Source organism: Loxodonta africana, chromosome 8, assembly GCF_030014295.1.
Source record: "Loxodonta africana isolate mLoxAfr1 chromosome 8, mLoxAfr1.hap2, whole genome shotgun sequence".
NCBI lineage: Eukaryota > Metazoa > Chordata > Mammalia > Proboscidea > Elephantidae > Loxodonta > Loxodonta africana.
The window spans coordinates 57,698,848-57,712,213 of NC_087349.1; the positions used below are offsets into that span (position 1 = coordinate 57,698,848).

The window sequence follows — 13,366 nt, forward strand, 5'->3', positions numbered from 1 at the left end:
CTGGTTGACGTTCAGCCATTTCAGGAGGTAGCACATGATTAAGAATCGATAGTATTAAAGGAAGAAGTCCAAGCTGCACCGAAGGCATTGGTGAAAAACAAGGTTCTAGGAATTGATGGGTATTACCAATTGAGATGTTTCAACATGCCAGAGGTGCTCAGTTGTCTATGCTAAGAAATTTGGAAGACAGTCAGCTGGCCGACCAACTGGAAGAGATCAATATTGCGCCATTCCAAAGAAAGATGATCCAACAGAATGTGGAAATTATTGAAAAATATCATTAATATCACACACAAGTAAAATTTTGCTGAAGATTATTCAAAAGTGGCTGGAGCAGTACATAGACAGGGAACTGACAGAAATTCAAGCTGGATTCACAGGAGGATATGGAAAGAGGGATATCATTGCTGAGGTCAGATGGATCCTGGCTGAAAGCAGAAAATACCAGAAGGATGTTTACCTGTGTTTTATTGACTATGCAAAAGCATTCGACTGTGTGGATCATAACAAATTACGGATAACACTGGGAAGAATAGGAATTCCAGAACACTTAATCATGCTCATGTGGAACCTGTGTGTAGAATAAGAGGCAGTCGTTTGAACAGAACAAGGGGATACTGTGTGGTTTAAAATCAGGAAAGGTGTGTATCAGAATTGTACTCTTTCACCATACTTATTCAACCTGTCTGCTGAGCAAACAATCCAAGAAGCTGGACTCTATGAAGAATGCAGCATCAGGATTGGAGGAAGACTCATTAACAACTTGTGCAATGACACAACCGTGGTTGCTGAAAGCAAAGAAAACTTGAAGCACGTACTGAAGAAGATCAAAGACCACAGCCTTCAGTATGGATTGCACCTCAACATAAAGAAAACAAAAATCCTCACAACTGGACCAATGAGCAACATCATGATAAACGGAGAAAAGGCTGAAGTTATCAAGGATTTCATTTTAATTAGATCCACAATCAATACCCATTAATGCAGCAGTCAAGAAATCAAATGATATATTGCATTGGGCAAATCTGCTGCAAAACATCTCTTTAAAATGTTAAAAAGCAAAAATGTCACCTTGAGGAAGTGTGCCTGACCCAAGTCATGGTCTTTTCAATTGCCTCATATGCATTCAAAAGCTGGACACTGAATAAGGAAGACCAAAGAAGAATCAATGCCTTTGAATTGTGGTGTTGACAGAGAATAGTGAATATATTACGGACTGTCAGAAGAAAGAACAAATCTGTCTTGGAAGAAGAGCAGCCAGGATGATTCTTAGAAGCGAGGATTTGGAGACTTTGTCTCATGTTTTTAGGAGGGATCAGTCCCTGGAGAAGGACACCATGCTTGGTAAAGTAGAGGATTAGTGAAAGAGAGGAAGACTCTCAACTAGATGGATTGACACAGTGACTGCAATGATGGGCTCAAGCATAGCAATGATCATGAGGATGGTGCAGGACCAGGCAGTGCTTCATTCTGTTGTACACAGGGTCGCTGTGAGTCAGAACCAACTCGATGGCATCTAACAACAACAGCAACGTTAACAAACATGTCCATATTTTTTAACAAATTACATTAAGTATATAATGACATATACTTTTATTAGTGTTTTTTTTATTTTTCCATTTCCACTTTTTTTCTAAAATAAGAAAAGAAATTAAATATTGAAATAATGTAATGTGCAAAATGGTGACTGATACTTTCAAGGTCATATAATGAGTTAAAAAAAACCCATGTATGTACCCACACATGCACACACACACACATACACTGTGTATGAAAGACTCAAGATGTGAGCAAATCATACTTTGTCAAAGAGATTCTTCTCCTTTTAGAGGAACTCTGTACATCTCAATTAACATGCTATATTTTCATGTTCTTATCTTAGCATCTTGTCATTATCATAGCCCCTAGTATATATGTGGCTTGCTGCCAATTCTTAGCAGAATAGAAAATAAATTCTTTTTTGTTTTCAAGGTTATATTGCAAAAAACATAATTTGTTTTGTTGTTGTTAGCACTTGTTGAGTTGGCCCAACTCATGATGATGCCATGCACAACAGACTAAAATGCTGCCTGGTCATGTGTCATCCTCATGCTCAGTTGTGGATCTGACCACTGTCATCCATATTTTTGTTGACTGATTTTTGGAAGTAGCTGGCCAGGCCTTTCTTTCCAGTCCATTGTAGTCTGTGTTATGGATTGATCTGTGTCCCCCCCAAAATGTGTGTCCACTGGGTTAGGCTACAATTCTCAGGATTGTGTGGTTGTCCTCCAATTTGTGAACTGATGTAATTACCCTGTGTGTTGTAAATCCTAACCTCTGTGATGGTGGCACCCTGGTGGTGCAGTGATTAAAAGCTCGGCTGCTGACCAAAAGTTGCCAGTTTGAGTCCACCAGCTGCTCCTTGGAAGCCCTATGGGGGCAGTTCTACTCTGTCCTATAGGGTCCATATGAGTCAGAATCAATTCCACTGCAATGAATTTTATGATGTTAATGAGGCAGGATTAGAGGCAGTTGTGTTAATGAGGTACAACATAACCTACAGGATTAGGTTGTATATTGAGCCAATCTCTTTTGAGATATGACAGAGAGAAGCAAGCAGAGAGAGAGCGAGGGGCCTCCCACCACCAAGAAAGAAGAGCTGGGAGTAGAGTTCGTACTTTGGATCCGAGGTCCCTGCGCTGAGAAACTCCTAGACCCAGGGGAAGATTGATGACAAGGACCTTCCCCCAGAGTCGACAGAGAGTGAAAGCCTTCCCCTAGAGCTGGTGCCCTGAATTCAAACTTCTAGCCTCCTAAACTACCAGAGGATAAATTTCTGTTTGTTAAAGCTAGCCACTGTTTTTGTTATTTCTGTCATAGCAGCACTAGAATATGAAGACAGTGGATTAACGTCTCAAGAATACTAATGAAATCTGCTCTTATTCATGGTACAATTTTTTCTCACTGACTTGAAGATTTTGAGGAAACGTTAGTGAGATGTACTTACCAAAAAAAATCATAGGATGATTTCTTGAGCTAGAATTTAGTGTAAGAAAGAAGAATGTTTCTATTATTTGCTTTGAAACCATTAAATTACACTTAATTTTGGACACCACACTTTAGTTTGAACATTGGCACATTGGAGTGTATTCTCAGATCATCATGATGGTAAGGGGACCTGAAACCATGTCACATGGTTATCCACCAGGGAAGAAGAAAAACATCTCCAAATATTTGAAGAGCATCATGTGGTAGAAGGATAGGTCCTTTTTTATGTTTTAAGGAGAATCAGTATCAAGATGGAGGTTGCATAAGCACAAGTTTCGACCAGGGAGATGTTGTGGAAAACTCAGATTTGAAAGTAGGCGCTCCGGGTCCCAGGCTACTATGACTAGCCATGGGACCTTGGGCATTTAAATTCTAGAGCCTGTTGCTATCTGATAATACTTTCTGCAGTGATGGAAATGTTCTATACCTTTGTTGTCCAATACAGTAGCTACTAGGCAGAGGTAGGTATTCAGCACTTAAAATGTGGCTAGCTGTGACTGAGGAATTGAATTTGTATTTTATTTAATTAATTTAAATTTAAATAGTCACGTGTCTAGTGGCCACAGTATTTAGCAGGCACAGTTCTAAACCTTAATTTTTTTTAAAAGGGTAATAATAATAATTCTTATCAAATTATTGATCTAAAGATCCAATGACAATATATGTGAGCTCCAAAAAACGGTAAAACGCTATACGCGTGTTAATTATGCTGATAATTATTTTATTATTGTTTTATCCTGAAGAATTTGTAACATTTGGAGTTAGAGGAAAATGAAATAAGTGGCCTGAAAAAGTAGTTCCCCGTGTCGGAATTTTAAATACAGGTTTGGAGGAGGCAGGTATTAGAGAAAAAACAAAAGCATCTTGGAGAGTCGGACTAAGTCCAACTCATCCTTCAAGTCTCTGCAATGAGTTTCTGCAGATGGTTCTCCCTAACTCAAGCGTTTTGGATTAGAGGGCCCTCCTCTAGGTATTAGCCAAAAATCCAACGGTACTTTTCATACCGTATTGTTAAAAACGTTGTTTACTGTATCTGAGAACGAGTGCCTCTTACATTCGTGCCGTTCAAGGTTACGTTCCCTGCGCTTGGCCAACGGTCTCGCACATAGTACATCTTCAATCCATATTTGTGGAATGATTAACTTATCGTGTGCCCATGAGAGTATGACTCCCTGATAATAATTTAAGCAATTACTAAATCTGTGGGAAGCACTCTTACATTTCTTTGAGGACCATGTGGATGAATTTCGGCTCCCTCCGCAGAGGCTGGAAATCGCTGGTGCCAAGTAGCCGGCTAGCGATGACCTCTCTTTGGCTCTTCTCCTTCCTCCCGCCTGAAGGATGGAGAGGACCCAGAGGTCACGAGGTCGCGACAGTCCGCGCCGTCGTGTACCCGAGCGCAACGTGGAGAGAGAACTACATTTCCCAGCTGACTCTCCTGCGCGCGCCCCTGCCCGCGCGAGGGGCGAGTGCACCGGCTGATCGCTCCCCGCTGCGAGCTCTTCGCTTGCCTGAGCCTTTGCCAGGGGATGAGGTGGGAGGCGCTAGAAACCACTTAGCTACAGCCAACCGCCCAATGCAGCAGTCGCTAGCTCCCCCCGCCAGCGGAAGCGCCCGCGGAGCACAACGCAGCACTGAGGCAGCACCGCGGTGGAGCCTGCAGCGCTGCGGCGGCCGCAGCACCGGCCGGGACTGGGAGTGGGTGGCCGAGTCGAGCCAGGAGTCACCGGGCGCGGGAGCCAGACCCTGCTGCCCCAGTATGAGGAGTTGAGCGTCTCCGGCGAGGAGGGCTGATGGGCAGCACGATGCAGGCTGCGGCAGCTGCGTCCGTGCCCTTCTTGCTGCTCTGCGCCCTGGGGACCTGTCCTCCGGCGCGCTGCGCCCGGGCAGGTAAGTTCGCCTACATCCGTGGCTGTGGGACAGGCCGTTTCCCGGGAATTTCTGGAGTCCTCAGGCGCACTGAAAAGGGGAACCCCTATTTCCCGAGTCCGCGGGGAGATTTTTAGTTGGAAGGGTGGGGAGAGGTGGAGCAAAAATATGTGTGTGTGTGGGCGCACGTATGCATTGGAAGCTTTCGGCCAAATGCCTTTTTTTTCTTCTGAAAAAGACGAATGGGGAGGAAGGGGAAAGGGGTGCCCTGCTTCTGGGCCCTGATCCTGGATGCTCTGAAATGAACTGGTCCAAGGCTCTCCGGGCTGATGTCTCTCTGCGTCTTTCCCAGATGAGGTTTGGGAGGGAGGGGGCGGTGGGATTTTCGTAGAGGAGACGTAGGACCGCAGGATGGACGAGTGTGGGTCAGGGTGATATTTTCGTCTTTTCTCCCCACTCCCTTCTGCCCCCTTCCTGCCTGGAGGAGACGCCTCGTTGACGGAGCTGGGGAGGAGGAACGACAACCGCTTCCTAGAGCGCCAGAGCATCGTGCCGCTCCGGCTCATCTACCGCTCTAGCGCCGAGGACGAAACTCGGCAGGACGTGCTGGACACCCGAGTGCGGGGCGACCCCGGCGGCCAGCAGGTGAGAGGCGCGGTCAGGGTGGGTGGGTGGCCTTCGGCGCTGCTCGGCCCGGCCCTCCAGCGACCCCACGTTTGTTCTTGGTTGCCCCGGAGACGCAGTGTCTTTGGTGAAATGAGCGCAATCCTAATTCGAGTATGCATGGTGCTTCCTGTGCAAAAAAGAGGCAGACTCCCTCACCGCGGTCAAGCAAAAGCCAAGCATATGGGAAAGGGAATATGGTATTGGGCGAGGTTTGCATCGTTATTGTTTTAATTCTCGAAGACTTTATAAGCCATTTAACCCAAGGTGATACTGTAGAAATTTTTAGAAAAAGAAGGCTAGACATCTGTAATGAAACTCAAACCCTGAAAATAGCTAAACAGTTTTTTGTAAGACTCTTAGCGCATTCTGATTTGTGGACACAAGAAATGTGCCCACCCCCCTTTACCTCCCAGAAAGGTTCTTCGGTAGCAGTCCCCTTGATATAATTAGTGGCTGTGTTATTTATCCGACGTTTGGAAATTATGTAAAAAAATCAAAGTTTGTCATTGCACCCGTATTTAGATGAATACTACAGATCCAAATATGCGTGGACATTATTTTGAACTTACTGGTTAACTTCAGTAAATATTTTGTTTGTTTTTATATACATTAACCTGTCATTCAACCACGTAGAGTACATAATAGGATAGGACTTGTTCATGTAGGTGAAAATTTGTGTAGACTTCACTGAAGGAAAGGCAGGCTGAATGTTTTCACATGTGTAACCATGCGTTAGTATTTTAGGATATATACTGATGATGTAATAGTTATAATAAATTATCTGAATGTGTAAAATATGTATAAATGGAAAAATATTTAAACCTGCATAGTCAAATACTTAATTCTGTTAAAATTTTATTAAAATAGGAAATTAAAGGGCTAAAGTATATCCTTCAAAGTTACATTATTATAGTAGGAAATCTAATATATGCCAAACCTTTAATGAAGGGTCTTATTATTTGAATTAATGTTTGGTAAATTCCTCTTTTCTTTCTCAGTTTTGGCTTGTTTCCCTGGTAAAACTGAAGCAGCAGGAACACAGTTTCCCTCTCTTACTTTTCAATAAGTTAGGATGATTTCTGTAGAGGAATGTTCTTACATGCACTTATGACAATCACATTATAAAAAATTTCAAACCCATGTAAAAGTAGACAGAATAGTGTTGAATCCCCAGCTTCAACAATTAATTCATAGCTAATCATATTTTATCTATACCTTACCAACTTTCTTCCCCATCCTGTATTATTTTGAAGCAAATTCCAGACCTATGGTTTTATAAAAAAAAAAAAATTCAGTATGTACCTGTAAAAGGTAAGTATTGTTTTGAAGAAATGTAACCACAGTGCTATCAGAAAAAATTAAGAGTGATTCCTTAATAGCATCAAATATCCAGTCTTTTAAAATTTCTGGTTGTCTCATAAATATCGTGTGTACGTATGTGTTGGAAACCCTGGTGGCATAGTGGTTAAGTGCTACAGCTGCTAACCAAGAGGACGGCATTTCAAATCTGCCAGGTGCTCCTTGGAAACTCTGTGAGGCAGTTCTATTCTGTCTTGTAGGGTCGCTATGAATTGGAATTGACTCAGTGGCAGTGGGTTTGGTTTGGTTTGGTTTATGTATGTGTTTATATTTGTTTATTTGAATCAGTATCCAGATAATGTCTGTAGATTGCAATTAGTTGATTTTTGTGTGTTTTTTTTAAAGTATTTTTTAATACATAGTTTTTGCCTTCTATTTCTTTGTTTTTTTCCTTGCAATTAATTCCTTGAAGATGTGGTGTCTTTTGTCCTGTAGACCTTCCCACAGTCTAGATTCTGCTGATGTACCACTGCTGTCAACCCAATTCCAACTCATAGTGTGACCCTACAGGACACGGTAGAACTGCCCCATGGGGTTTTGAAAGAGCGGGTGGTGGGTTCGAACTGCTGACCCTTTGGTTAGCAGCTGAGCTCTTAAGCACTCTGTCACCAGGGCTCCTTGCTGATATAATCAGTGCTTTAAAACAAATCACTAAGGCTTTCTGGGAGAGGAAGGGAGACAGAAGGAAGAAGAGATGCAGAAAAGGAAAGGCACAGGATTGAACCTGGAAACTTCCAGAGTCTCTGCCTCATGCAGGTAATGTCTTCAGGCATCTTAGGTCCTTCTCTGACTTGGTAAAAGACCACCCACTTTTGGAAAACAAGCCAGTTCTCCATGTAAAGTCCCATTTCTCTAATGTTTTGGCTCACAGGCCTGTCTAATTAGGTAGAAGATACCTTGGGTCATGTAGCTTCTTTTCTACAGCAGTAAACCTTACAGTAAGAAAGAGTGATTGACATTTGGTGAGGTGTAAATGAATTGGTAGAGTTCAAATAGCATAAATTATTAATTCAACTCAGAAATAAAAGTAAAGATACTGTTTTAGTCATCTAGTGCTATCGTAACAGAATTACCACAAGTCCAAATTCAGGGCATCAGCTCTAGGGCAGGGCTTGTCATCAATCTTATGCTGGTTGAGTAGCGTCTCAGGCACAGGGACCCTGGGTCCAAAGGACACACTCAGCTCCTGGTGCTGCTTTCTTGGTGGTTTGAGTTCCCCATGTCTCTCTCTCTCATATCTCAAAAGAGATTGGCATAAGACACTATGTAATCTTGCAGATCTCATCGATATAACTGCCACTAATCCATCTTACTACGTCATAGTGATAGGATTTACAATACATAGGGAAATCACATCAGATGATAAAATGGTAGACCAAAAAAACCAAACCCAGTGCCGTTGTGTCAATTCCGACTCATAGTGACCTTATAGGATGGAGTAGAACTGCCCCACAGAGTTTCCAAGGAGCATCTGGCAGATTCGAAATGCCGACCCTTTGGTTAGCAGCTGTAGCACTTAACCACCATGTCACCAGGGTTTCCAAAATGGTAGACAGTTGTATAATACTGGGAATCATGACTTAGCCAAGTTGACAGATATTTTTGGGGACACAGTTTGATCCATGACAGATACTGTCTTGTCATCAGTGTAATTATTATGAGAAACTGTATCAGTGCCTGGCACATAGGCAAGTATACACAGTACATTTTGGCCAAATGTCTACAACCTGGGGACCACTTCCTTTTACCATGCTCCTTAGACTGCAATTGGAAATCATTGACAACTAAGACTGAATCTGGCAGTTACAGTTGGAAAGACTTAGTTGCCACAAGTAAACTCTTTTGACAGTTAGGAAACTAAGGAGTTCTTCCTGCATTTTAATATTTCTAGTTTCCCTGAAAGCTGTCATTGAGACGTGAAAACCTAAGTTGACTTTATATGGACGTTGTTATTTCTTTGGGCATAAGTTTTTAATGGTATCTTTCCTTGGTCATTCAGTAGATGTAATTTATGGCATCTTAGATACCCATATGTGTTCTTAGCAACTTCCTTTCTATTTCACAGATAAAATCAGGATGATTTTCTAGTTGTGGCTATAAAGAGTTCACAGATAAGTGGGGAGATGGATGAGTGAATGAACAATTATACTCTGCCATTTTGTGTATTTTGCTGGAGGTGGTCACAGAGAGTTGTGGGAGCAGAGAAGACCCTATATTTAAGCAGGTGGATGGTCAAGGAGGGATTTTAGGGGCAGGTAATGTCTGAGTTGTATGTTAAAGATAAGTAGTCATTGTTGAGGTTAAAGGTTGGCAGGAGGGCCTATTAAACAGAAGGGGCAAGTACACAGGGATGTAGGAGTCAGGATACATATTTGTTAACTCCAGATAGTGAGGATTTAAGAGACAGATGACACAGAACAGGAAAGTAGGGGACAGATGCTGTATACCTTCATGACTTGCTGAAGAATTTGAATTTTCTCCTGAGGAAATTGGGAAGTCATAGAATCGACTCAACGGCACTGGTCAGAACGATTTATGTAAGGAAAGTTACTGACTAGATTCATGTTAATGTGGAATAATCCTGATTGTTGGAAAGGAATAGTTTTAATTTCACACAGTAAGTGAACGTGATGGTTCACTTTAATTCATTGGTAAATGGCAATTAACGTAATCATTAAGGTTCACAAGTACTTAGTTACTGAAAATATTACATAAATGAGTTAATATTTATAAAGGACGTAGGACCATACTGAGCATATAGTAAACACTATATGAGTCTTTGTTAAATAACATTAATTCCCTTAGGCTGCTTGAGTACTATTTAGAAATTTTATGACATCACTTCAGTGCAAAATGATACCCTAGTTTCCTTAGTTTAATACATTCTCAGGAGTGAAGTTACAAATTATTCTAATTTAAATAATATAGTAGAATTGCGTAGTCTTAGAGATGGAAAAAACCTTAGAAATCACATGACCTAACTCAGGAATGACTTGTCACCTGGTAAGATCAAGTCCATTGACTGAGAGTAAGAAAATCAGCAAAGTATTAGTTAACGTTTCAGAAATTCACTAGAACCTTTCATGGTATAAAACACCTTAACTGTTAATGTGAACTTGTTTCAGTTTTTGTCCCCAAGTGGGAACAGAACACCTATATTTTTGGAATAAATTTTCATTTTAGTTTTGTGGAAATGCTGGCTATTTGATGGGTGTGAAATCAACATTGTTTATACGTGTCTGTATTGTGAAAGATTTCTAGTTACTTAGTGAATTACTTGAATGCATACTTTATTTTTATCCCAAGTGGACTGATTGGCCCCTCCTGAAAACTTATTATGCCATAAAGTCCTAGAAATCATAGTCAAAGAAATCATATTTGATTGTGGGAAACCTTGCCCTCCTCAAGGTGTCTGCCTAGTCTGAGGTAATTTCAGTCTGGTAAAATAGCACTCAGAAGTAGAATATTCAAAATACTCTGTGTTTTGGCTTGAAATTATTTGTGTTGAGTGAATTGCATGTTTACAGATAAAAGGATAAAACTTGTATTTTAACTGGAGACCCATATGGGCAAGATGTTGCTGTTGTTTTTTAGGTGCCGTCGAGTCGGTTCTGACTCATAGCGACCCTGTGCGCAACAGAACAAAACACTGCCCAGTCCTGCGCCATCCTTACAATCGTTGTTACGCTTGAGCTCATTGTTGCAGCCACTGTGTCAGTCCACCTTGTTGAGGGTCTTCCTCTTTTCCACTGACCCTGTCCTCTTCCAAGCATGATGTCCTTCTCCAGGGACTGATCCCTCCTGACAACATGTCCAAAGTATGTAAGATGCAGTCTCGCCATACTTGCTTCTAAGGAGTGTTCTGTTTGTACTTCTTCCAAGACAGATTTGTTCGTTCTTTTGGCAGTCCATGTTATATTCAATATTCTTCGCCAACACCACAATTCAAAGGCGTCAACTCTTCTTTGATCTTCCTTATTCATTGTCCAGCTTTCACATGCATATGATGCAATTGAAAATACCATGGCTTGGCTCAGGCGCACCTTGGTCTTCAGGGTGACATCTTTGCTCTTCAACACTTTGAAGAGGCCCTTTGCAGCAGATTTGCCCAATGCAATGTGTCTTTAGATTTCTTGACTGCTGCTTCCATGGCTGTTGATTGTGGATCCAAGTAAAATGAAATCCTTGACAACTTGATTCTTTTCTCCGTTTACTGTGATGTTGCTCATTGGTCAAGATACCACCTATTCAATCTTACTGATGATTTGATACTGATAATCAAGTATTTTTTTTTTTTTTAAGAATAATCACATTAATGATTACTCTTTTATTTTATCTTATTTTTTAACGGCCAAGTATCCCAGCTCTATTGCAGCATCGAACTAGGTGATTTGGTTGATTATTTTGCTGGGAAGAAAATAAAGTGTGCATTATCTTATTGTGTGGCCATTCCATAAAATTTTAATAATTTGTTTGTACCCAGTGATTATGTTTCCCTACAAATAGCAGAATGTTTTTTTTGTCAGAAGCTTTTGTTGTCACTGTAGAGATGGCCTACTTATGTTTTCACTGGAAAGGGTTGTGGCTTTATCATTGAGCCAGTCAGATGCCAAGGGCATAGGTCTATAATAGTTTTGATAATCAGTAATAAGTGGGAAAACAGCAAGATGGCAAACAGTAGGTTTGCTCTGTTTTTATGACTGTATTTATACATGTGCTTAAGCATAGATAAGCTGTACTTAACGTTGTGCTGTTTCACTTGGGAGCACTGAGTCAGCTTGAAGGTAAATTGACTTGAAGTACTGCTTCCCTGGCCGAGAAGGGTCCCTAGGAATTACAACTTTGGAAATGGTTTGCAAGGGTAGCACGAACATCCTTTCTTTTCTTCAATGTGCCTTTGTGAAACCTAAGTAGCTCAGTATTGATAAAGTTTTGCCACCAATCGGAACTCTTCTTCTGGCATTTCTAGTATATTTTTCTTCTCCTACTAGCCTTGTCTTAAATAGTTAAAAGGAAGCGAAATTCGGAATTGCAGGAGTTTCTCTTACGTTTTGCTTTTATTCATAAAGATTCCAATTTGTGTATATTTCTTTTGGACATCTTTGCAATTCTGCATAACGATTTTGCTGTGCACAAAAGTAACCAGTCTTGCATCATTCGCTACTTTATAGTTGACATGTGGGAAGCTATGAATGACTCCAGGAGCTTATGGGTTGTTAAAAACTGTTCATACTTGTGCTTTCTCATATTGAGAAGACTGCCAAGTGTTCTGCTATCCTTTTTAACAATTTAGAGCCCTTCTAAAAAGTGCATGGAGGGAGGGAGGCCTGCTTTCTTCTCATGACACACTGGGAGCAAGGATCTGTAAGGTCATTAGTGCTCAGTAGCTCCACTGGAGCTAATATGGAGTCTCATGTGTCATTAGGAATCGTGGATAAGCCCACAAGAGAAAGGGCATACTATGAAATGGGGAGCAGGGGTGGGGGAGTGTGCAAAGGAAGAAGCCAAATCTTCGAAAGAAGAGTGAAAAGGAAGAAAGGGAAATCAGAAAAAGAAAAAAATACTTACTCTAGTATTTACTTAATACTATTTACTTATGGAAACCCTGGTGGCATAGTGGTTGAGTGCTACGGCTACTAACCAAAGGGTTGGCAGTTCGAATCTGCCAGGCACTCCTTGGAAACGCTATGGGGCAGTTCTGCTCTGTCCCGTAGGGTTGCTATGAGTTGGAATCGACTTGACGGCACTGGGTTTGGTTTTTATTTACTTATAGTGTATTTGTTTATAATGTTTATTTATTAAAAAAAAAAAAACAAAGCCATTGCCGTCGACTCGATAGTGACTCATAGCGACTCTGTAGAACAGAATAGAACTGTTCCATAGGGTTTCCAAGGAGCAGCTGGTGAACTCGAACTACCATCTTTTGGTTAGCAGCCATAGCTCTTAACTACTGTACCACCAGGGCTCCAAATATTTATTTATGTAAGTGTATATGATTTAATTACTTATATGAATGTTTGCTTATATTATTTACTTACAATGTATACGTACAATTTACTTATAAATATTTACTTATGTAAGTATAATTTACTGGTAGTATTTTCTTAAAAATTTATAAGTATTTTACAGTAGAAAAATACTTATAATACTTACAATGATATTACATACTTAAATATTTAATATGTGGTTACTTTTTGTGTGCTACCCACTTTTCTAAATATTTGATGTACATTAACTCATTGTATCCTTACAAAAATCACATGTGGCAAGTAACTCTGTCCTGCACAAAGTCAAAGTAATAGGTAGTTGAGAGAGAATTCGAGTCCTGGCATTTCGGCTCCACTGTCTCCGCACTTAACTATTGTGCTAAACTGGTAAGGGATCAGTTTCTTTAGAAGCCATTCAGTGGCACTGGAGTCAAAGAATTTTTACCTCTATCCCTTTG

At 40.9% G+C, this 13,366-nt stretch overlaps 1 protein-coding gene across 1 annotated transcript in view; it reads left to right on the top strand.

Annotated features, from left to right (window-relative positions):
• The first annotated feature begins 4,832 nt into the window (after positions 1-4,832).
• Positions 4,833-13,366, top strand: part of LOC135232234 (disintegrin and metalloproteinase domain-containing protein 22-like) — a 184,955-nt gene continuing 176,421 nt past the window's right edge. The window contains exons 1-2 of the mRNA XM_064289962.1: positions 4,833-4,917; positions 5,384-5,541. Coding sequence (XP_064146032.1) covers positions 4,833-4,917; positions 5,384-5,541 — 243 coding nt within the window. The remainder of the gene's footprint in view (positions 4,918-5,383; positions 5,542-13,366) is intronic.